General features: G+C 45.2%; 1 protein-coding gene across 1 annotated transcript in view; it reads right to left on the bottom strand.

The window, feature by feature from the left end:
• The window catches only part of KIF5C (kinesin family member 5C), a 153,107-nt gene that overhangs the window by 15,218 nt on the left and 112,141 nt on the right, over positions 1-25,748 (bottom strand). The window contains exons 16-25 of the mRNA XM_007964944.3: positions 21,065-21,253; positions 17,749-17,866; positions 14,918-14,994; positions 13,735-13,844; positions 11,730-11,831; positions 11,471-11,531; positions 6,779-6,850; positions 4,083-4,187; positions 1,814-2,030; positions 486-599 (exon numbers count right to left, since the gene is read on the bottom strand). Coding sequence (XP_007963135.1) covers positions 493-599; positions 1,814-2,030; positions 4,083-4,187; positions 6,779-6,850; positions 11,471-11,531; positions 11,730-11,831; positions 13,735-13,844; positions 14,918-14,994; positions 17,749-17,866; positions 21,065-21,253 — 1,158 coding nt within the window. The 3' untranslated portion in view covers positions 486-492. The remainder of the gene's footprint in view (positions 1-485; positions 600-1,813; positions 2,031-4,082; positions 4,188-6,778; positions 6,851-11,470; positions 11,532-11,729; positions 11,832-13,734; positions 13,845-14,917; positions 14,995-17,748; positions 17,867-21,064; positions 21,254-25,748) is intronic.

Here is a 25,748-nt window from a genome sequence, read left to right as displayed (position 1 = left end):
GGTATCTTCTTAAAATCCCCATTTGTTGAGTTCAGATACTAAACATAAAAACATCACTTCTATTATCTGGCTCTTTCTTTATATTCTGTTCCTGAGACTTAAAGCAACCCCCAACTTCTGTCTGCTCTGGGTAAAAGCAGTTGACAAACAGGTAATGCCCTACAGGATGCCAACTACAGAGGTGAGTCCCACAGGCAAAAAAAAACAAAGCTCAGCTGAATCACTCACCACACCTACCCCTGGAGGGGATTAGGCCCGGCCTGGCTCCAGGTCCCATGGGCCCCAGGCAGCCTCAGCTAGAAGACCCCAGGGCTCTAGACTGAGTGAGGGTAGGTCCGGGTCTCTGTTTACCTGGAACCCCCAGGGCGTGTGCTGGAATAGAGCCCAACTCCTCTCTACTGAAGGTCCACTGCCAGGCAGGGGTTTTGGAAAGGCAAGAAGCCTCTGTCTCCAGATAGAGAAACCACCCTTGACATGGGACTCACTTTGTATTTATTTCTGGTAGTGAGTGGAGTTTGAAGAGCTGCCTCCTCCCCCTCGAATGGCATGGACAGCTGTTGGAGATGAGGCCGGGTAGTGTCCGGGGCGGATGGGCTTGGCTGTATCCAACCAACAGAAAGAAGAGAGAATAGACATTTAGAAAAGGCTTAACAACAATCCTGATACCTACAGGTCACCTGTGACAACGAAAAGTCACAATTCTTATCAACAGTACTATTCTTATCAACCACCAGATCTCTCTGGAAATGGGAAAACGATCAGTATAGTTAGCAAATCCAAGGCATCCAAATATTTAGGGGACAGAAAGAACTTAAACATCAATTAGCTCATTTCTAATTTGGGCCAAGAAAAGTTAGAAAAAAAGATTTTGTTTTATCTGAAATGGATCATAGGTTCCCCATGACTTTCAAGGGCATCTGTGTAGCCCCTGAAATTGGATGCAGAAATCTGCCTGTGATGCTGTTTTCTGGGGAGAGTGTCCATAGCTTTTAATAGATTCTCAAAGGGTATGAAATCCTACACATGCAATGAACCACTAATCTAAGGTATGATTTAAAACTAGAAACATGAAGCTGCTGGTTTACAATACATCTACACAGCAATATCTGATGGGAAATAAATTACATGTTTTTGCAGATGTTTCAATTTAAAAAAAAAAGGAGAAGCAGCTGTTTAGAGAATATCTCTAAATTGTTTTTATCCCTATGGCTCTATCCTGGGAAATAGGCCTCTGGCTACACCCTCATTTCCTACACGGGCAAAATGCCCAAATCCATACAGGTCTTGAAGGGGCTGAGACTCCAGACCTCCCCAGGTTCTGTGCCAGCCTGTAGCCACACCCTGTCACGGATGCCAGCCTGGCTCTTCCCGGGGTATTTCCAAACCTGCACTTGGAGGCTTTCCCTGGGGCTCTGGCTACATACGGGTTCCTTCATGGTCCCACCGGGTGCAGAACACAGGGGCCCTTCACACCTTGCAGAGAAATATCCTCCTATTCCAGTATTTCTAAGAGTGTACCCATTTATAGCCCAAGACCTGGGCCTACGGCCTTGGCTGGCTTCTCTCTGCCCAGCTCAGAAGTTTTGAAACCACGATGGATGCCGGAATATCTGAGTAGGAAAACGGGGGCGCCTGACATTCCCATTCCCCCAGGGTGGGCACAGGGTGCAGGGAGGGCCGCGGCCTGCGGGCTCCATCCCAGTCTTTCAGATGTTCCAGAGTGGGCTGGCGCTGTCTTCACCTTTTTAGCAAATCTTAGCTGGGAGGCCGCAGTAGCTTCTCAAACCCCGGGCGCCACGGTGCACACACGTACCGATCTGGGCTGAATGGGCCCTTCTGGCCATGTTCTTGGCCCGCACGGCCTCCTTGATGCGATCCACCTCCTGCTGGTAGCGCTTGCGGTCCCGCATGGCGTTCTCCTTGGCCTCCTTCAGCGCGCTCTCCAGCGCCTTGACGCGCTCCGCCGTGGCACGCAGCCGCTTCTCCAGCTTGGGCAGTTCACAACGCAGGTCTGCGTTGTCCCGGACCAGCTGGGGCAGGAGGATAAAGGAGGGGAGTTACTACCAGGCAGGCTGCACTGCGCAAACCAGAGCAGCCAGAAGCAGCCCCTGCTGCTGAACAGGCGACCCCCGCTAGGTCGTCCTTGGCACTCCGTACAATCACAGAGAGGAAAGGAAAACCCAGACTGTGGACTCCAGTGAACACGTGATTCACGCGGTGCAAGGAATGGTGGGGTGGGGATACAACTAAAAACTATTTCCCACCACAAGAAACTTTCGATGTGAGGCAGGATTTACCTCCTCTTTTGTTTGGGTGTGTGTAGAGGAAAGGCGAATTGTGTGAGACAATCAACCACTTTATGAGAATAGTAAATTAGCATGAGAAAGCTGAGACACTTCAAGCCGGTTCAAAAGGACTCAGTGAAAAACAAGCATGTTCCTGAGCTCTCAGAGGGCCTCCTTCCATGCAGAACCCACCGTTTACACTGGCATGGGGTTTGGACCCAGCTTTGCAACACATCCAGAGGCTAAGAGGAAGAGACTGCGCCTTTTCGCTGACTGAAGAAGCAACAGGCCAGCCCTAGGTAGGAGTGGGTTCAAAGGTCAGCTCTTTATGTCCTGGCCATCTGACTTGGCGTAAGTCATTTGACCACCACAAGTCTCAAGTTTCTCATCGATAACACAAGTGTACTACATAATAGGGGATCCAGGTGGACGGAGAAAGTTTTGAAAATCAGAAAGTGCTACACCAAAGTGAGCTACTGCTGGATCTCCTGCTTTGTTCTCCTAGCACCAGCTCTAGTGCCTGGCAGAGAGTACGTTTTTAACAAATGCTCATTCAATCCATGAATAAAATAATGCATCTCAGCTGGGTGCAGTGGCTCACGCCTGAAATTCCAGCACTTTGGGAGGCTGAGATGAGTAGATCACGAGGTCAGAGGTTCAAGACCAGCCTGACCAACATGGTGAAACCTTGGCTCTACTAAAAATACAAAAAATTGGCCAGGCATGGTGGCGCACACCTGTAATCCCAGCTACTTGCGAGACTGAGGCAGAAGAATCGCTCGAACCCAGGAGGCAGAGGTTGCACTGAGCAGAGATCGTACTATTGCACTCCAGCCTGGGCAACAGAGCAAGATTCCAGCTCAAAAAATAAATAAATAAAATTAAAAATAAATTGTAAAACATGTATCTCAGAGCCCTATTTCAAGCTCCCTGGCAGTTCCTGCTTTTGTATTTCTCATCGACAATTTGAGTAGCTTCAACTCTCTAGAATCTATTATCCTCCCTCTGGGGAAAAAACGCCATCATCAGTAATATTGAAAAAGTCTTCACAAGTCAAAGAGAAATGACATCTCCTTGGCCATGTGGTCCAAAAACTTGGGACATTTCCATCACATCCCAATTCCTAAAGAGGGAAAACAGCCATGCACACACCAACATTTAAAAAGAAAGTATCCAAGACAAATGACCTGCTGAAATCACTGGTGAGTTTGGACACAGTTATCACTCTCTGTCACTCTAGACAAATGCCAGCGCATCGCAGGCACCCGAGTGAGCATCTGAGATCGCTAGGAATGGGCAGCTGAGCAGAGAGGGTGCTGGCTCCAGTCCCGGTCCTCTCACGGTGCAATGAAGCAAGGCACCAGTCTGTTTCCCCATCTGTAAAAATAAAGGACTTGAACCAGCTCAGTGGGGTCCACTTTGCATTCTGTGGAGCTTTCAGGTCCACAGAGGTACCTCAGAGGTGGTATGGGAGACACGGAGGCTAGTTGGTGTCCAAAGTCAGGGGTGGAGGCAGGATGAAAAGACAGGCCTCTGAACACTTCCCTCTCCAAACCCAGAGAGCTCAAACCCAATGCTTTATATTTGGCTTTGAGAAAAGAAAGTCCTTTATATATATGGGAAGTCACTGAGAACTAAAGGATTTGTAAGGACCTTTCCAGCCCTCTTGTCCTCTGATGGAGTACAGTTCTTTTACCTTCAATCTCAGTGCCTTCTCCGCACACCACAGCCAAACCTGGTGGGGCTTCTTTCGGGAGAGAGGAGGGAAGCAGAGGAGAGTGGGCAGAACTTTCCTACCTGCTTGTGAACCTTGGTGAGCTGCTCCAGGTTATTCTCCAAGAAGGAAATTTTCTGCTTCTGGGCAGCACTGCCGCCTCCATCATCGCTGTCCAACTCCACACTCTGCATTGACACCAAGGGGTCAGCAGGACGGGCTGTCATCCACCCACCCTCCACCCCAGGATAATGTGGATGGAAAAAAAGAATCCCCATTCCCACCAAAGGGTATTCTGAAAGTGAAAATAGAGAGAGGTTCTAAAAGTTTAGACTCAACAAATCCCCCAATTAATTTCCCTTATTAGTACGAAAAGTGATTTAAGGAGGAGCTATTTTTTAGGGAGCTAAAACAAAACAAAACAAAACAAAACACTTCAAAATCTGCTTTTGAAAGTTACAGATGATTTATCTTCAGTAAAATATATGTCTCCCTTGCGTGTAGTAAATAGAGACTTCTTTTCAAAAGAAAGCATTCCAAAATTCATTAAGAAACAACAACTGTGAAAACATAAACCCAGGACCTAAATTTGATTTCAGCCATCATGATGGGATAACAAGTCACCAAACTTGTAAGCAAATGTCTGTGGTCCCACTGGGAAGTCTTAATGGCCTCTGCTTGTCCCTTCAGCTTCCAAATCTATAAAATTCATTAATGAATCAAGCTCAAATTAATCATAGCATCTGGGTGCTGGGTAAATTCTTGAAATTTATCAAATCTTGAAATTGGCACAACGCTGCACTCCTGGCAAGCCAAGTGGCACAGATAAATTGGAAAGTACAGGTGCAAACACATCCTGGTGTTCCAAGGTGGAAAAGCAGGTTTGCTCGGTCTGATTATAGAAGAGATCATCATCCTTTTTCTGAAAGGTAATGGCTACATGAGCATCTCAAACCTGCAGCTCTTCAGTCTAAAACTGAGCTCCCCAAAGTTGAGCCTTAGCACCCGGCTCCCCAGGGGAGGGTTTGTTGAGACTTAGATTGCCACACTCCAACCCTAGTCTCTGATTCAGTGGATCTGGGGTCGGGTATGAGAATTTGCATATCTAAACAGTTTCCTAGGTGATGCTGAGGCTGATGGCCAGAGAACCACCCGAAGAAAACCACTGGTCTAAAAGCAGGGCTTTCCTAGAGAGTTTTTTATCATTAAATCCGGAAGTCTGATCTCAAGCTCCTAACCCTCCCTAGGACCAGAGCCTCCCATGTATGGTCATGGCTTCCACCTCCTTCCTCGGACTGAACCTTTTCAGTCCATGTCATAACCTCTGGCCAGATGCCCTCCCCGTCTAGTCTCCTTGTCCATCACCTTTGCTCTGGCTTCACTCTCCTGCCAGGTCCAGGCCCCCACGGTCATTTGTATTTTGGACCGTGCTTACTAACTACCTAATTGCCTTGCCATTGCCATGCACGCCTTGAAATTGCCCATCATTTTCTGCCTTCTTTATTTTCATTTCCAGGATTCTAAACTCACTTAAATCATGCTGTCAGGGGCCACAAGCTTCTGACTCAACACCAACACCACTGCTCAGCAATCCTTCTACTTTTCCATAGTCGCCCACCTCGGCTGCCTGAACCATGTCTAGTCTCCTTGGGCTTCCCATTCTTTTCCCTACTTCCCCACCAAGGACCGAGCCTACACATAAACCAAGAAGACCCAAATCATCAAATGTGGCTTCTTTCCACCCTCATGTGTTTCCCCGCCGATCCTTCCAACTTGACTTCTCCACTCCTCCCCTTTAGGAATGTGTGTCCCTTCTCCTTACCAAGACTAGCTAATACATCCATCTACACTATTAATCCTCTCCCTCTCAGACCCGACCCTATCTTTATAAGGCATTTGACCTCTTTCCCTTGGCTCCTTCACACTGACACACATTCACACATTCAAATATGCACACACATTCATACACACATGCACACACTTTTCTTAAACAGACCCTCCTTCAATCCTACCATCCCTCTACACATGGCCCATTGTGTTGTCCATCACTTTTAAACACTGAAAGAGTAGCCCTCTTGCTGCCTTCACCTCTTACTCCTTCCTTAAACCTCTGCAAGCTGTTTGGGTGAGTCACCATTACAGAGCGTCTCCAGATTGCTGGTGTAGCAAGAGGACAGAAGCAGCTCAGATCCAGAGACCCCACAGGCCTGGGTTCCAGACCCATCTCTGGCTCTTCCCACCAGTGCAATATGGGTAAGTTATTTAACATCTGAGCCTGTCTCCACATTTGCAAAAACAGGAACACTAAGCACCACTTACATGGTTGCTGGGAAAAGCAAATAAATACTGGATGTTGACGTGCTTCACAAACTCTAACCTAGCCCCTAATGGCCTCTTAACAAATAAATAAGAGGCTCTCTTGGTCCAGCGTCTCCAGGCTTCCGGGCAATGCTTTCTGAAGCGACTGCTCTAAATGTTTCTGTGTCAAGAGCAGTCGCCCTCACACAGTGGGGGCCAGAAAAATATGTGTTCATTTGAAATGAAGGCCAGGGAAAGCATTCTGACTTCCTTTTACTAAGAAGGAAAAATCAGATGGGAAAATGTTACCAAGTATTTTTTGCCTCCAGCACATTCTTTTAATAACATTCTCTGGTGTGAAGTAATTAATTTTTAAGCATAACCAGCTCCGACTTAAGCAAGTGGTATTTCAACTGAAAATGATTCTTCCCTGCCATCTTTGATTTTCTTCTCAGTCCCATTCAGACAAAAGAGAACTCACTTTTTTAACTCGGGTGGTCAGATCCTGGACAAAGAGTTTCCGAAGGTTGTGCAGTGTCTGCAACTCTCTAGACTGGAAGAGAAGATTTTTAAAGGTCACTTAAATGTAGCAATTCACTGAATTTATGGCACATTTGGCACCAGATCATTCCCTGAGACACTTCCCGAGCCAGCCATGGATGCCGCTGGTGCGCCCCCTTCCCTGTGACACCCCCACCCTGACCATGCCCACTGCTGGACCTAGTGTCATTACTGGAGCACCTTGAGGTGCACAGCCTGAGAACCCAAACCACAAATTGTAAACTAGAACAAAGCCTGCTCATCTGTTCACAGTGGAACCACACATTTCCTCACCCACAAAAATTCAAAAGGTTTCCTCACAAAAATTCCTATTGGGCTACGTTGTATCAGGATGAATTCCTTTTTTCTTTTTATTACATAAATGTTACAATGTAATACCAACAAGCTTAAATGAAAAGTTAGCCACAATATCTCACTGTAACTGATTCACATTTTTCACGTCTCCACACCTGCTTCAGGCGCAAGTCCACACGCTTGTTTGCTTTACATCACTGAGCTTATGGATGGGGCATTCCGTGGACTTTCCTCCTGGGTGGCCCTGGGCAAGTTATCTAACCTTTCTGTGCCTCCGTTTTCTTATTGCTAACACGACAATAAAAACAGTAGTTGCCTCATCATTGCTGTCAAGATTAAATGAGATGAACCTTATAATGTTCTGAGAAAATTTTCTGGTACATATTCAGTGCCCAATAAACGTGACTAGTATGAATTTATTGATGCATATTTCATATCATAAAAGCCATTTCTTCATTAGGCTTGTATTGCTTCCTTTTATTGTTGTTGTTAAAACTTTCACTGTAATCTTGGGGACATTTTTCCCCTTCATTTTGGATTACTTTCTACAAATGAAACCTTAGGAATTAGATTGCTGAGACAAGAGCCTGAGCCAGATCTGGTGATCTTTGTTAACAAGATCAGAAGATCAAATATTTCTGTCTGTTCAAGTCTTCATGTGTTTACTATAGGAGATATGATTAGTTCCTTGTAAAATATTTTCCTATAGAGGAAGAGGAGAGAGCTAAATTCTGCATGCAAACTTTTTTATTTGTCTAAATTGACCTACTTTAACACAGAATTTCAAGGGACGCAACTCACACACGCTCACATCTAAAAGGAAAAAAACATACTATAAAGCTATACAAACACTAAGCTTCTTGCAATAAAAGTTCTCTGTTAATTTAAGGTCTTATTACTGGGTCCAATTCTGTGTTGAAATAAGAAGCACCTGAAGTCAATTGTGTCCTCAGATGAGGTAAATTACTTTCTGCAGGAAACCAAATGGATCTGTGATTATGAATAATGTGCACACAGGACCTGTCTGAGGCTGTGCCGCCTTTCAGCCCAGGGGCAGGGGTGCAGTACTCTCTATGTTACACATTGTCCCAGGCCCTGCCAGAGGGAGCTCAGCCTGGATACCCTGCTCCTTAACACCTGCGCCCGCCCTGCATGCACTGTCTCTCCCATCAGTGGTTTCATTACTGATTGAACTGTAATCACACTTTACATTTTTCATAAAACCACCACCACACCAAAACGGAAAGGGAACAGAGGACGGAATGAGAACAGTGCTTTGTCCAAGGGCCAGGCATCTCCTGGGGTGTAAATACTAAATATAGAGTCCTGAGGTTGGGAACTTTCTCTCATTTTTGTTTGTTTTTAGGGAGATTGAACAATAAACAGTTTGGGAAGGGTAGTATAAATCATTTAAAATCACTTGTCCCTTTTATTTATGCACATTGTGCTCAGGCAACTATCATTCGGCCTCCTGTGGTAGTGTTCCTTCCTCTATCACGTTCATCACCCCTCCACCTCCCCACACATGTCCCTCTTCACAGGTTGCTACCCTCCATGCCAAAGCTCAAGGCTCAGCTTCCTGTCACAGTGGACAGCAAGGGTGGGACCAGCAAGGAGGGAATATAAGTCTCATCAACGCACCCAGAGGAGAGCTCCCGCCCCAAAGCCCAGACAGTGTCCTGTTCCAGCCAGTCAGCTGCCCGGGGCCAGGGATGCCCCGACGGCCAGTCGGCCTTTTCCACCATTGTGCCCTGCAGCGGGCTTCCCGGGCATTCACCCCCTGGTCAGCAGGCTCCATGCCCCACCCACCCCACCCAAACACTCCAGGAGGCAGAACAGGCCCTGCGCTGAGGAGAGCGGCAGAACAGTCAGCCAAGGACAGCGCGTCTATTTCTGAAGAACATTTACGGCTCAGGGAGAATTCCAAGGCTGAGTGAAAACATCCGAGTCTAAAACAGCATACACTGCAGGGCTCCAATCTTGGATTTTAAAAGCGTGCATGCGATGCATGTGGGTGGTAAGTGAGAGTGAGGGAGAGAATGTGGGTGCCATGAAGCCAGTGGGTCTGTCCGCGTGCACGGGCTGGGCGAGGGTGCGAGTGGGGAGCAGCCTGGGAGGGAGCGCGTGGAACCGCGCCCAGCGTGGGAGGGAGAGAGGACGAGCAGGGAGACAGAGGAGCTAGTGAGGAAAATACGTCATACAAAAGACGCAAAAGACCACTCGAACTTCAAAAAAGGCAAAAGAGCTGATGAAACATTCTTTAAATATCACACTCCTGAGCGTATGAGAGGAGAAAGCATGTGAGTCCATGAGCATGGAAATGAGTGTGCGTGTGAGTGGAGGTGGTTGTGACTGAAAGAGTGCATGAGGGTGACATGTGTGAACGCGCCTGCGTGCATGTGAGGGGGCGTGTCCTGCGACAGCATCTGTGCCAGAGTGTACAAGGGAGTGTGAACACGGGTGTGGGTGTGAGTGAAGGCAAGCAAGGGGAGTGAGGCTGAGCAACTGCACAAGAGTGATTGTGTGAATGTGTGAGTGAGAAAGTGTGGACAGTTAGTGAGAATGCAAGCTGTGTGCGTGCATGCAAGTGCGCATGTCCTGTGTGTAACAAGAGTATGTGTTGTAAGTACTTGTGTATGGAGCAGCATGCAGGAGTGAGTGTGGCTGAGCAGAGGCATGAGAACATGACAGTGAGCAGCTGACTGCAAGGGACGTGTGAGCCCCGGTGTGAGTGTGTGATGATGTGCTCGTGTGCTTGAGTTGTAGATGTCAGTGAGAACGAAAGAGGGCGTGGATGGCTAGGGACAGTGGGGTGAGAGTGCCTGAGAGCTCACAGGTGTAAAGGAAGAGAAGATCCCAAAATATTTCATTGATATCACTGATCCCTAGCTGGTAGAAATATAGTGAAATTTTAATGTTCAATATTTTTCTGAATTTCTATAATTATCTATAATTAGGATTATCACTTCTCTGGTAAAACAGATGCAGATGAAGCAATTGTGTGGCTTCGTTTCAGGTTCCCCAGCAGCAGCCCCCTCCACAGGCTCCTCCTCCATGCTCCAAATGCCCAGCTCCCTTTGGACACAGACATCTTCTGTCTCCAATGGCTGGTGCCCTCATTTCCGCTCCCTGGCTTTGAGGTGCAACAAATACTATAAGTCCAGGGGCCAGAGCACAATCTCGGGGCCAGACCCAAGCAAACAGTTGCCACCAATGTGGGGTCACCAGGTCCTTGGAGATGGATCAGTCCCACACAGATCCACATGACCCATGAACGGAGCCAAAATGGATGACTGTATCTAACCAACAGTTTCTCCCTGTCGTTGAATCATGTGAAATGCCTGAACGTGTTTTCACCAAATGGAGAGGCTATGTTAGAATAGTCTGTCTTGAAGCGCAGGCTGTGGGGCATGGAGCCAGGCAGCTATCCCACAGAGCAGCTGAAATGGAAGCCGACCAGAGGAGATGATGCCAACAAACCCAGACACAGGACAGAGAAAACCAACCAGGGTTTCAAATAACGAGCGCTTGCAAAGGGAAGTTGGGCCCATCACTCCTCCACCCAAAGCCCTGCAGGTCTCAAAGTTTTACCTGGCCTGCATCACTGTGGCCTTTACCTCTCTGTGCTCACCTTATATCCCTGTCCTTCCCTCAGCTGCAGCTACACACACCTCCCTGCTGGCCCCCAACATGACAGTCCTGGGCTTAGCTCAGGGCCTTGGCATGAGCTGTTGCCTCTGCCAGGAATGCTCTCCCCCACATATCTCTATGGCTCACTTCTTCTCCTTCTTCGAGTCCCTGCTCAAAGGTCACCTCCTCATGGAGCCTCCCCCAGTCACCAACCCCTGCACATTCTATAGCCATCTGATAGAGTGCAAGATTTGTTTCCTTACTTTTTATCATCTCTCGCAGCTAAAGGTAAGCTTCATAAGGACAGAGATCTTATCTCTGTTGTTTATGGATATATTCAGGCACCTTGAAGAATGCCAGCCATTAGGAGATGCTCAATAAATATCTGTTGAATGTTGAGTGGAAGTATGTCACAGAGTACAGGGCTGTAAAATTGCTAAGTTGCAATTCAGCTTAATCCTCACTCAGGGGCTCCAGGTTACTGCTCTAAGGATAGGTGGATTGGTTGATTGATTCTGTGAAGAGTTGAGGACTAAATTCTACAAATCCTACTTTTCCGTAGAATGTCTTATCTAAAACATTACACAGAAAGGTGTGCATGGATAAAATTTTGAAATAAACAATCCGACAAATCACAAACAAATCTGGTCTTGGAGATGAACATAAATCAGGAAATATCTTGACATACCACTGTCTCCTCCAGCCCTTTGAGGTCTTCTCTGGCTTGTTCCCTTTTATCATTGAGCAATCTGAAAAACAAAAAGGAACCACAGACCACCATAGGGGACTCAGAGATTTCAGCAGATACTATTTGCATCCACAGATAAATCAAACAAAACTAACCAACAAGCACACAAATAGCCATTGTCTGTTTTTAAATTAGCCCAATCTAACCAGAATATCACGGGGATGAGAGAAAATAGGGGAAATATTTAGAGTGCACTCACAAGAGCTTTTCCAGCTTCATTTCTCTCTCTTGGTCCTCTATTTTCAGCTTGTTATAATCAGAACTGAGCTTCTCCTGTTCCAGTTGCAGTTTCTGATTCAAACTGAAATTCAGAGGAAAAAGCAATATATTCCACATCAGTCTGAAATTCTGAGTCATCTGGCTAAAACCGTGGTTCTGTTCCAACCCCATTAGTTCTGTACAATAAAGGCAGTAATTCTGCAGGATTTGGAGGGATCAGAGAACAACCTCACAGCTTCCTCCCTGCCCAAGTGAAAACTAATTTCTGGGGTGCATCTAAGAGTCATGAAACATAAGGCTTTGTGGATGTATTTATAGTTTGCTTGTGCAAGAGCTTCAGGGGAAAAATAATGAGATGGAAGAAGGGCTGATATTTTAAAACACAGAGCCCATGTAAGAAGAACTCTGCTTCCTCAGCCCCTCCGACGGCATGCGCTCACTCGGGGAACCTGATTTGGCCATTTCCACCTTCCCTCCTTTCTGCTCTGACGTTCTAAAAACATCTCCCAAGTCCAAATGCCTCACTGATACCGGGGCAGTTTCTGCCCTCAAGGAGTGGGCACGGAGAGAGAAATTATGAAGAAAAGACAGCCTGGGCTCTGCTGCAAACAGAAACTTGCCATCTGGTTGAGGGTGTTTGGTCAACATTTACATCAGTCTAGGACTCATAAAACCTTTCCTAGAGCCACGCCTAAGCGCCTGTAAAGGAACAGCTAATGCACCACCAGAAGGAAAGCCCAGAGTCCATTTGAAGGGCACAGGCCGAGGAAGCTTCCCCACCTCCTAACTCACTCACCAACCCGCCCTCTTTCTCGCCTTCCTTCCCTCCCACCTCCCCCTCCCTTCCAGGTGAATAGGTGAGGGTGATTAATCAGAATAATAAACGTGAGATATCCCTGAAAGGGAAAGCACATGGCAACAGCAGGGGGTGGCCCGGGAGGAGAAAAAGAGGGAGGAGTCTAAGTGCCTTCCTTCAGGGACTGGGCACCGAGTCTGGGTCACACCATTTAGACTTTTGCTTGGGTTACCATTCTTCTCTTTTAAAATGCAAATATACCTTTCAAGCGGCTCACACACATTGAAAAGGGACTTGGATCAGTAGTCTGGAGAATTAAAGTCTAACTCCAATCTGATTCCTATTTAGCAATGTGACCTTAAGTAAATCATTTCACCTTGCTTCCCATATAGAAATCTGTTTCTTCATCTACAGAAAGTGGGAGGGAAGAGAACAGTGAAGACCCTGGGTGGGGTGGGGGTGGGGAGATCAGCATTTCAATATAATTGGTTTTCTTTGTAATCCCAAGTCTTTTATGCAGAGCATTTGAAAACATTATTCTGAAGGAGCAGAGGGCATGTCAGAGGCTGTGACAAGGCAGGAGCACAGCATGAGGGGGTGTCACCAGAGAGAAACTGCAATGACGCCATCCTGGTGGCAGTGCCACAGGTCGCTGGCACCTCTGCCTGTGCAGACACATGACAGTGTGGGGTCCTAAGAAGTGAGCACATGGAACTAGGTGGCTGGGTGGCACAGGGAGTGTGTATATGTAGGGGGAGAAGGGGAGGCAGTGGTGCTGTCTTCTCTCGAGTGTTTATTAACCTACTAGAACCGTGCAGTCAGGACCAAGTTTTTTTTCTTTTTTCTTTTTTTTTTTCTTTTCTTTGGTGCTTTCATTACAGATGCTTCCCCCATCTACTGCGGCATGCATCCATCCACGGAATCACCTATGTGACCCCGGCCGGCCCTCGGGGACTAGGAAAGGCAGCTGGGCCCGCCTGCCACCTGCCACGCCAGGGTTCCAGGAGGCTCAGCTCCAGATGGGAGAACAGACCTTGGAAGCAGCCCGCCCAGCCTGCTGTGTCACCAGGGCAGTGCCCATAGGGCAAGGTGAGCAGGGCGCTTGGCTAAGAGCCACATCCTTCCGGGCTTCCCCAAGAGGACCGAGGCATGACCACCCCCACACCCCTGGAGTCCTGGGCCAACTCACTCCCGAATCTCATCAATGATTTTCTGCTTCTCCTCAATTTCATCTCGGAGTCTAGACAGCTGCTTCTGGTGAGCTTCCCGGTGGCTCTCCATCTGCTGCTCCAGCGCCTTCTGCATCCCAGGCCAAGAGAAACATGTCATCCACTCGTTGGCACTCAGCCCACTCTGTGACAAGCCCTGGATCTGGACCTACCTCCTCCCCTGTGTCCCTCAGATGTCAGATCCCAAAACTGGGGGCATTTCTGACTCTTGTGTGGCCAGGACCCGGCCTTGCTTTATTGGGTAACAAAACCCAAGATCTGTTATAAAACCAAGTGGGCCTTAGGAGCCAATTAGTCCACCAACTAAAAGTGTTCCCTTGACCTTCTACAGCCCAGCCTGAGCTTCTCCAGTCCACCCTGAGCTTCTTCAGCCAGGTCAGTCAGAGGGCACCAACCTCTCCCTATTCAAGTAACCTCAGACAAACCCGTAACCTGTGTGAGCTGCACTCCCTCACCTGTAAAATTGAGATAAAAGCCCCTGCCCTGCCCGCTGTACAGATTTATGATGATGTCCAAAGGAGACCTTTCTGCCAAAACACTCTGAAGACAGGAAAGGGACTCCCACAAGGCATGATTTTATTCTGCTGGCTGGAGTAGGGGCATGCCGTGGACATCACTTTAACTGTGGACTTTGACTCAGTGAGGCTCATAGTTTGCCTACAACTAATCAAAATCCTACATCTTCTCCTGCCTCATTTTATTCACCTAAAAGTCTTACTCCCCAATCCATTTTCCTTTACTCTTTAAAATGTGACCAAAAGAAAAATCTCTGTGTTTGAGATAGAAACTCAAATGTGGTGTGTTCTTCATAAAGGTTGGAGGAAGAAATCCTTAGAAGTTAACTCCGACAAAAGAGCCCATGCAGTGATTGGGGGTGCTACCCTATCCCTCTTCATCAGGAATGAGGAAGACAAAGGTATTAACGCAACTTAACCATTCTCTACAGACATCTTGGGGTTTCGGGACTTGTTCATTTCTAAGCCAGACCACACTCTGAGATGGACTCTGAGTGCCCAGCAGCTCCTCTCCCCTCTCCCCTGCCACACACAGATCTGAAGGTGACAGATTTTCCTAGAACAAGCATTTCCAATCCAAATGCATCAAATGCACACTGGGCTTAATGGAAGGGGCGGTCACACGCACCTTCATTTCCTCAGCATCCTGCAACCGCGTCAGATGTTCCTTCTCCTTATCCTGGAAGCTGACTTCGTGCATTTTTTCTGTTTTGAATTTTAAATGATGATTTAAGATTTAACCGGTGGGACTCACACCCAAAATCAAAAATTAAAAAAAATAAAAAGCAAGAAAAATGGCAACAGAGTGAAACATCAGCTTATATCAGCAGTTAAAACCATGGCATAAAGCAACAGGCAAGGACTTCTGGCCAAAGCCAAGGCTGCCCCCTCCTGCAGCATTCCTTCCACAGGGAAGTGCAGCAACTGTAGGGGACAATGCTCACGGGGGCGGTCCTCCTAGGACTGCACTCTGGCTTTATGTCACTGCACACCTGGGAGGGCTTGTTTCCCACCTGGTCGCTGTGAGCAGCACAAGGTCATGTGCACAAATGGGCCTTGCAGATGATAATGCCCTCTGTGACTGTTAAGTGGCCTGTGGACCCATGCCATGATGGGAGTTCCAGGAAGACCTACTTTACCTCCCATGTGTAGGCGTTTATTCTCTAAGAATCTGGGGCAGGAAAACATACTCTAAGGATGAGAACATGGGAAATAGAAAGATAGCATAACACTTTTGAGATTAAATCAGAAGGCCCCACGTTTGGGGCAGGGCTGCAGTGTGGCACTCCTGTCTCAGCATATGCTTGGTCGCTGGCGCTCTCTGAATGCCAGGTGCAATGGGCAGCCCCAGCTGTGGAGCTGGGGTGCCAGGGAGCAGAGTGCTTTACGACAGTGACATTCAATTCATTATTTCTCTCTAGTCTGTTCCACTTCAGGTTTTCTTGCCTCTATTTTATTTCAACTCAGTGGCCCCACTGCAGAGACCACTGAACGCAAGAGAGAAACGTGATTTTCCATGTGCAGTTTTTGATGGTGCACCTACTAACATGCACGTGTTACCACACAAAGAACATGTTACGAGGTTAGAGCAGAGAGTGGGTATGTTCTTTCTTTTTAAATCTGCCTTGGCATCTGACACAAAATGTATTTACTGAGCAAACTGTACAACAACAATAAAGAATATAAAAATTGATAACAGCATCACCATCCCAACTACCCTATCAGAACCACTTTTACCTTAAATATGAATTTCTAGGAACCCATTCATCCATTCTTTTTTTTTTTTTTTTTTTTCTAGACGGAGTCTTGTTCTGTCACCCAGGCTGGAGTGCAGTGGTATGATCTCAGCTCACTACAACCTCTGGCTCCCGGATTCAAGCGATTCTCCTTCCTTAGCCTCCCGAGTAGCTGGGATTACAGGCTTGTGCCACCATGCCCAGCTAATTTTTGTATTTTTAGTAGAGACGGGGTTTCACTATGTTGGCCAGGCTGGTCTCGAACTCCTGACCTCATGATCTACCCACCTCGGTCTCACAAAGCGCTAGGATTACAGGCATGAGCCACCGTGCCCAGCCGCATTCATTCATTTTTAATAGTTATAACCATAGTAAAGATACAATGATATATTGTGATTTTCACCTAACATTGCATCATAAATATTGCAGCACACCTTCACGTATTTCATGTGAAAAAAAAGTTCTATTAAATAACACACCATAGTGTGTTAGCTATTAGACACTTAGATGGCTTCCTCTTTTTTGCTGATCTAAAATTCTGCAATGAATATCTGAGATGTGATGATCAAAAGGTATGAAAAATGTTATAATTATTAGTATGTATTTTCAAATGGCTTTCTGAAAGAATTGTAACAATTTTCATTGCAACTCATAATATATATGTTCTAGTTTCACATTACATGGCACATACATTCTTAATCCTGTTCTAGTTTCTGCATTTCTAGTCCCTTCTCTTGAATCTCAGCTTCTATTCATTCATATTTATGAAATGCTTCCTATGTGTGACGCACTTCCCTAAGCTCAGGAGATCACAAGGCTGGCTGGCAAAGGGAAGAGCTTGTTCAAGGAGGTGCCAGTGAAGCCACGGCAGTTCAAACTTTATATTAAGAGCAATGGGATGCCATGGAGGGGTTAGAAGTGTCGGTTTGGACAGAGAGAGAATGTGAATTTTAGGATCATCCCTTGGGATGCCACACAGTGGCTGGCCCAGAGCAGACTGAGGGTGGGCATGGGTAGATGGATATAGCCACAGTCCTTAGTTAACCTGGACAGTGAACCAGACAGGCCTCTGGCAGATGGAATGAACAGGCTCTGGTGACCAACTAGAGTCAGGAGGTGGGGAGTGGGGGATTCTGATTTGGGTAACTGGGTGGACTGTGGGGAAATGGGAAGATAAGCAGATTCAGGGTGGGAACGGTCTCTTAGAAATCTCTCCTTTTAAGCCGGGCGCGGTGGCTCATGTCTGTATTTTTGGGAGGCTGAGGCAGTCGGATCATGAGGTCAGGAGTTGGAGACCAGCCTGGCCAATATGGTGAAACCCTATCTCTACTAAAAAAGACAAAAATTAGCCGGGTGTGGTGATGCACACCTGTAGTCCCAGCTACTCAGGAGGCTGAGGCAGGAGAATCGCTGGAACCTGGGAGGTGGAGGTTGCAGTGAGCTGAGATCGCGGACTGCACTCCAGCCTGGGCAACAGAGAGAGACTCTTGTCTAAAAAAAAAAAAAAAAGAAAGAAAGAAAGAAAGAAAGAAAGAAAGAAAGAAAGAAAGAAAGAAAGAAAAAAAGAAATAGAAATCTCTCCCTTTTTTCCAGTTATGCTATTGTTTGCAGTAGACCTAGAAATACTTCAACTGAGCAAAACTAAACATCATGATTCCAGTCAACCAGAGGCTGTCTGCCTTAGGCCAGGTGTTTGACACCTGCGCGTTAGTCAAATATTTACCCTGGGCTCGGAGCTTAGCCAGCTCTTCGCTGAGCGAGTCCTGGGACTCTTCTAGCTGCCTCCTCTTCTGTTCCATGTTCTGCATGTAGTCTGTCAGAGACTTGATCTTGGCTTCATGCTTTAAACAAGCAAAAAGGAAGAGTGAATGACTAGCAGGTGGTCATCCAGGCTGGCCTGGAATTGTCTGGTGGGAAAATGTGAGACAGGAGGGGTTCCTGAGTCCCTTTTCTGAGTGCCACCACCAAATGGTGCCCATTTCACCCTTGCCTCGGTGTTCAGAATCACACCAAGACAGACCTCTGCTTTTCCCTGTGCTTCTTGGCTTCATTCCCCACAGACACCACTCATGGCAGGCCCCTCCTCACCATCCACTTAACGTGAGATGCCGAAGGCCAAGCAGGTTTCGCTCCTCAGAGAAAAGCGCGCACAAGAGAAACAGGCTGGGAAAAGTGCGGGGCTGAAGGCCTCGTTCATTGAACACGCACCTCTGGATTCCATCTTCACCATTCAAATATTAGGTCTTTCCTTTTTCTGTCCTTCAGACACACCAATTCCCATCTCAGGACCTTTGCATTTTCCTCTCCCTGGAAGCTTTCCCTCCCCACCATCACCACCCCACCACACACCACACACACACACACTGCCCTGGCTAGCTCCTTATCACTCAGGCCCCAACACTTTCTTACAGCACCTAACGTCAACATCATTTGTCTTGTCTTTTTTAGTTGTTAGCTCCCTGAGGGTAGGTGCTTAATAAATATTAGTGAAATGAATGAATGAATGAGAGCTTGTTGGCTGAACAGGGACAGTGTTCCTGTTCCAACTTTTAGGCAGATGGAAAATGTGTACAGAACACTTCCCTCTCCAGATCTGGGGAGCTCAGCTTTAGGCAGGAAGACCCTGGAGACTGAGCTCTAATCTAATGAAATAACTTCTCCAGAAAACACAACTCCGTTGGAGCAGTCATCTTATAAGCACAGTTTTTGGTGACGAGGATGAATGTAAACACAGAAGATAGCATTTCAGTTGGAAAGACTGCCAGGTTCCTTAGATCACATCAGAAAATAAAGAGCCATGGTTTCTGTTACTTTTGAACTTCAGGAAATAATGGTCGAATCTTTGCAATGTATGAATTGTAGCAGAGTGCAAACCACCACCTAATGGAACCTGTGTTTGTTGCTGATGTAGAAAGAGAACTTTAGAACAGGTACTCTTTAAACTCAACACATCCTAATGTTCTTGACTCTGATCTCATACAGCAAAGTCAGTGTCAGTCTGAGACCCAGATGATTCAGAGCACCCCACTGGGCCCTCCTCTGGCTGCACCCTACTCCACTAAGCAAAGAGTTCACAGGCCAAGGGAGCATGTCCACCTGAACGTATGTCTCCTCTAGACCACACTCAGAGTACTGGGGACCTAGAAACTTCCTACTCCAGGTCTGAAGGCCAGGGTTGGCCCTACCTCTTCCTCACCCATTTACACAAATGGCAGTTGGCATCTAACAGTTCCATCAGTTCACACTGGGTACAAAAGGGACTTGGACATGGAGTTGGTATGTCCAGCCTGAAAGAGAAGAGGGTGGGCTGCAGGCCATGGGGTCTCTATTAGTACCCTTGCCTTGGCCCCCAAATGTTAGAGGCAGGCTGGTCAAAGCACATGCTGTTGGTATCATAGATGACCTAGAAATCACATATGAGGTGCACTGTTCCCTTATGTACATCATTTTTATTTTCACTTTTCATAAATAATAACTATATAATTATAAACAATAAAATTCTAAAGCAAATCCAGAAAAAGTGGTGTAAACCACAAACCAATGTATCGCCTATTTCCCCCTGATATTCTTGGTCTTATCTGCAGGAATGCAAAGCACAACATAAATCTAACTCAGCATTTTCATTTTCACGTAACTGTATATAATTAGACTTTCCCAATGGCTAGGTTTTTACATTTTTTATAAGAGCTGTATAATATTATTCCATGTAACTTTATCTTATTAGTCTATCAGTGGATATTTGGGCAATTTATTTTATTATAATCCAAAATAACATTGTCTTCAATACTTTGCATAAAAGTTTTTAATATTTTTAATCAGGAAATGAGAATACCATATGAAATAAATTTTTTTTCATTTTCATTAACAATGAAAAATACTGTCAGTGAAATTACTGGACTAAATTATACTTACATTTTTATGGTTTCTGATTTCCACAGTGCTTTCCAAAAGGACTGACCAAATTATACTTTTCTCAACAATGTATGAATATATCGATTTTACTATCACACATTAGCGTGGAATAATCTTTTCAATACATTTCTGCTTATTATGTTGGTTATAAAATGGAACCTTGTGGATTCATTTTAGACAGAGAGGTTGGAGATGTTTCTGTGATTACACATTATTATGGTTAAAAGCACACCAGAACAAAGTATGCTTTTGTCTGCCTCAGTATTATTTGACACACCAATCCATGCTGGTATCCGTTTCCTGTTTCCTCCAAATGACAGCCTATTTTAATGCCTGGCATAAGGCAGTAAGTAGTGTACAATTAGACCCCTCCTGGAAACACCAGACCCAAATACCAAGCTCCGATATCAGTGGTAGCCCAGAAACTGGGTTGTTGTTTTCTGAGGCTACTTTACTAAACTGAAAATGCCACTCCAATAGGAAGAAGAGCAGCCTTACTCAATAGGCAAGTGAAATGTGCCCTTGGACTTGAACAGCCCCTGAAGACATGGGCTTTGGGTTCACACACATTTTTTTTGAGTAGCCCAGCTCTGTCATTCACTGGCTCTAGGTGTTAGGACATATATTTAATCTAAATCTCAGCTGCCTGTCTGAAACAGAGGAATAATAAAACCTGCCTACCAGGATTTTTTTAAGATTAAGTGAGAAAATGCATGTGAAGTACTTAGCATGGTGTATGGTACATAGTAAACGCTCAATAAAATGCCACTTGCTACTGCTACTATTAGTAGTAGTTTCTGTTTTTCCATATTAAAGTGGACCTATGGTAGAGATTAAAAGATGAGGGAATATTGCCTTACTCATAGGAATTTTAGAGATTCCACCCAATCTTTTACATTCATTAGCTAGCTAGCTAGCCATCCATCTATGGGAAAGGACTCATCAGAATTCATGTATTTCTCACAACAAATTGTAGCTCTAAGAAGAGACCTGGGCTGCCATCGCCTGGGGAGGCCAAGCTTACACAAAGCAAAGTCCATCAACTAAGCCTATGGCGCACCATCAGCACCAGCAAGGGCATGGAGGCAGCAGATCTCAAGACAATGAGGGGGAAGGGAAGGGCCCACCTGGGAGATGAGCAGCTGGCAGGCTGCCAGTTCCCGCTCGCTGGCGTTCATCTTCCTGTTGGAGTCCATCTGGGCACTCTCGAGTTGTTTGCTGCGGTTCACCAGGGACTTGACCTCTGACTTCATCTTGCTGATGTACAGGCGGGCCATGGTAAACTCCTCCTCAATGACTCCATTCACATCTGCCAACTGAGCACAGGAGGGACACACTAAAATGTTGCCCACAATTTCTGTAGGTTCACGGACTCCCCTGAAACCCGCCCCTGGATCCCCAAGGTGTCCATGGATTTCTGGTTCAGAATCCCAATTAAAGGACAAGCGGAAGGTACTAAACATTCAACCCCAAGTTCTCCTAAACCTCAGGTCAAACTTTCAGTTGAAACCCCCTACTAAATATAATCCTCAATTAATTAGGTTTTTAATTACCATCAATTTTTAGAGAGATGACAGCATAAGAAGAAACACTGAAGATTTTTAAAAGGAGATAACTTCAAAAAGGTATTCCATTCAATGTCTTACACCTTATATCTCTGTAACAGCAGCGAGACCCAATGCTCCTAAAGGTGATGCTGAATTCCTATAAAAACTCAAATCAAAACTTCATTAATGTTCTCCACAGTGTGCTTATTCAGGTAGAGAAGTAGTATAATACCTTGAATATGTTTCTATAAACAAGGATTGAAATAAAAAGGTGTTTCCATGTTTAGTCCTCAATTAAATAGAAAATCGAATGAATAAGAATGTACCGTGAATTACCAGAGGGCTTCTTGATGAAGGTTTCTCAGCATAACTTTTCATTACTACTACCAGTCTATTTTCCTTTGCCTTTTCACACCTGCTCCTTTCAAGCAGACAGTTATTTAAGATCCTCTGAGAACAACAATCTAAATTCACCTTAGAAGAGAAGATTCTGACAGCCAGAATTCTTGCATGATCTATATTTGGTTTCTAAGTTTCAAAGCTCTATTGGAAACAAAAGTTGAAGCAAGATACTTGGGATAGAAACCCATCGGCTGAAATGCAAACAGGGTCTTGAAGAGCAATTCACCAAATGAACAAGTAACTGTGTGCATATTTTATTTAGCCACCAGAGGGCAGCCTAGCACCTTAAGAGAAAACAAAGAACCCCGTCCAGAATCCAGCGCAGAAACAGAGGCTTCCATTGGTTGAAAGACAATGACTCCAACCATGGTTTTCTGATGTTCCACAGTACGCTCCCGAGTGCCCACTTATGTCGTTATTGCTGTCATTCACTCATCATATAACTATCTGTTCAGTAAACATTTAAGGGCTACAAAAATGGAATCAGGCATCAGCCTTGAAATTTGGTAGCAAATATGAAGTACACTAGACACTGCTGAGTGCCTGTAATTTGGCATCAATCTTACCATAAGAATTCAACAATATAAATGGCCAACAAACACATGGAAAAGGCTCAACATCATTAACTATCAGTGAAATGCAAATCAAAACCACAATGTGAAACCACCTTGCTTCTGCAAGACTGGCCATAATCAAAAAAATTAAAAAATAATAGATGTTGGCATGGATATGATGAAAAGGGAATGCTTTTACACTGCTGGTGGGAATGTAAACTAGTACAACCACTATGGAAAACAATGTGGAGATTCTTTAAAGAACTAAAAGTAGATCTGCCACTCGATCCAGCAATCCCACTACTGGGTATCTACCCAGAAGAAAAGATGTCATTATATGAAAAAGACATGCATGTTTATGGCAGCACAATTCGCAATTTCAAAAATATGGAACCAGCCCAAATGCCCATCAGTAACGAGCAGATAAAGAAAATGTAGTGTGTGTGTGTGTGTGTGTGTGTGTGTATACATATAAAATCATGGAATACTACTCAGCCATAAAAAGGAATGAAATAGTGGCATTCACAGCAACCTAGGTGGAATTGGAGACCATTATTCTAAGTGAAGTATTAATAACTCAAGAATGGAAAACCAAACGTCATATATTCTCACTTATAAGTGAAAGCTAGCTATGAGGACACAAAGGCATAAGAATGATACAACAGACTTTGGGGACATGGAGGAAAGGGTGGGAAGTGGAGTGAGGGATAAAAGAGTACATATTGGGTACAGTGTACACTGCTTAGGTTATGGGTGCACCAAAATCTCAGAAATCACCACTAAAGAACTTATCCATGTAACCAAACAACACCTGTCCTCCAAAAATCTATTGAAATCAAAATTTAAAATTTAAAAAAAATTCAACAATAGTACATGTCAAGTGACTCCAGTGTCAATAATACTGCAGAATGTATGTCAACAGCAAGAAAATGGACAAGTATCTATTTCTGACTCTACCTTCATGGAGGTCCTTGTTAAACCCATTTTACTTCCGACTGCCAAAGATCTGCCTACCAACACCATTCCTCACCACGTTCCTTTTCTATTCCAATGGCATGGAGACACTGGGTGAGAAAAGCATGCAATCTTCAAGTTCAGTGTGTTCTGCCATTGTCTTTAGTCCAGTGTAGGTGAGGGATGAGAAACACCTTTCTGAGCCTGACCAGGTGTATCTTACATCTTGTCCAGTTTCTGCAGAAAGATAAGGTAAAATCCATCTCTTCCACATGGAATTCACAGCCTACACCAGATCCTGGTAGGAAAACGCTGCTAAGCCAGCAGCTCTGGCACCCTGGGAAGAGAATGAATCCATCTTCTTTTCCAGGTCTGTTAAAGTAGGACACTTTGTCTTTTATGCCCAGATCCCATGTAAATTGAGGAAGAGTAAAAATATAGATATGTATAAAGATGGGCTTCCTCCAAAATGAGAGCTAGACATTTCTTCTTCCAAACCAGAGCTATAACTTCTGAAGCCAGTTCTTGTCCTTGGAGATCTAAAAGGAGATTTTGAGTTTGTGCCTGATGGATAAAAACAATACCCCTAACAAATGGTTTTTAACTGTGAGGTTTCTTACCACTACAAAGTTCATATATTTAGTAGTTTCATGTTCAAAGGTTTCCAGTAATTTTAGGACACTGTTATTTCAAAAAAAAAAATCAGTTTGTGTTGAAATGTTATTTATAACTGTCCCAGAGTCTGATAATGCCCCAGTAGTGCATACTAGACCATGGGATCCTGTATCAATGACCAACCCACGAGAAAAGACCACACCGTCATGAAATGTATGGAAGATGTGGCCTGCTGCTTCTACCTGCCTATACAGGGAGTCGCCCCCACCTCTCCACCTCCCTACCCCGTCTCTCAAGCATGGAGTGGCTGTGCAAGATGATGAACTACTGCCATTCCTAGACCACACCCAAGGTCAGTAAGGTGCATGTTCACATTTAAAGGCCTACAAGTCAGTGTGGGCCAAACGAAAATTAGGCAGTGAGTCCAATTCAGTTCATTTACTCTACCTCAACTTTCTATTCAGTTTCTGGCGAGATTCCTTTGAAGGTAGCGAGGTAAGGTAGGCCCCAAGAAATAAAAATAAAATCCTAAACCCCCAAATGACTGAACACACCCCCTCGTGGCCAAGGAGACCCCAGAGGAATGTTAAATACCGAGTTCCAGGCCATGACAGATTGTGAAATTGGAAACGCCTGGTCATACCCCTTCCCTCACCAATCGGCAGTAGGCTTTCTTCCCCAAGGGTTAAACAGAAGCCAGCCCTTTTGAAATATTCACTCCACTGCTTCACCGCTGATATCAACCACGGCCTGCCCCTGCCCTTCTCTTTTGCAATTTCAACACAACCACCAACCAGTGTTCCTTCCCCAACAAGAGACCACCAACCACGAAGTGGCTCTGGTTCTGGCCAGGCTACTAAGGCTGCACGCAGAGAGCCTTCATGTCCTCTGCTTCACTCTTTGATGTATAGGGCCTAATTATAATACATTTAAATGTTAAGTCTCTAAACCAAAGTGAACATGGACTCATGTTGCATACATGTTTTCCTACTACACGCGCACATGCCACTCCTTCATGAATCTTCATAACTCCTCCTGTAACCTGTTGAATAAGTATATTCGGCCACCCTGTGAAAAACATAAATCCCTTTCTTATTCTTCCCACCCTCAAAGTGCTTATTTCTGGCTTCTGGCCAGAGGTTACACTTCCCAACCTGTAAGAATGATCATCCTGCAGCCTGCAACCCTTTATGAAAAATAAAGCTCTCCTTTCCAAATGTATGGACCTCATCATACTTCTCTTGACAGTTCAGTGCCACCAGTACATGAAAGGAAGAGAAGACTCACTCATAAACTTGGATAAAGCTATCACGGGGCTCATCTTGTTATACGCTGGACTCATCTTGTTTTGTTGATGAGACAAAATGACTGGACTCTGGAAATGTTTCAAGACATGATTGAGCTGAGGATATATGGGTTTTTCTGTTTTCTGGCTGTTCAGAGCTGTCATATTCTAGAACTATGGACTGGGGAAGGCTCCAATAGCCACATTTTCCCCCCATCCCAGAGTCCTACCAGGAAGGATCTTGTGAAAATTAAATGGCATTTCAGGAACAAAAATACAAAACCACTGAAGAAAATTTCCTTGATCTGTTCATTCTCCTATATCAAAAGAATTACCATATCAATTCACAGTTATGACCAATAAGAAAAGTACCTGTACCTATAAGGATAAATCTAAAACAAATGTGCAGAAGTCATGTAATTTCTGAGATGATAATCTTCGATATTGTCTGAGC

Source organism: Chlorocebus sabaeus, chromosome 10, assembly GCF_047675955.1.
Source record: "Chlorocebus sabaeus isolate Y175 chromosome 10, mChlSab1.0.hap1, whole genome shotgun sequence".
NCBI classification, from domain to species: Eukaryota; Metazoa; Chordata; class Mammalia; order Primates; family Cercopithecidae; genus Chlorocebus; species Chlorocebus sabaeus.
Note: the sequence above shows the minus strand (reverse complement) of the source record. Positions and strands in the feature narration are given on the sequence as shown.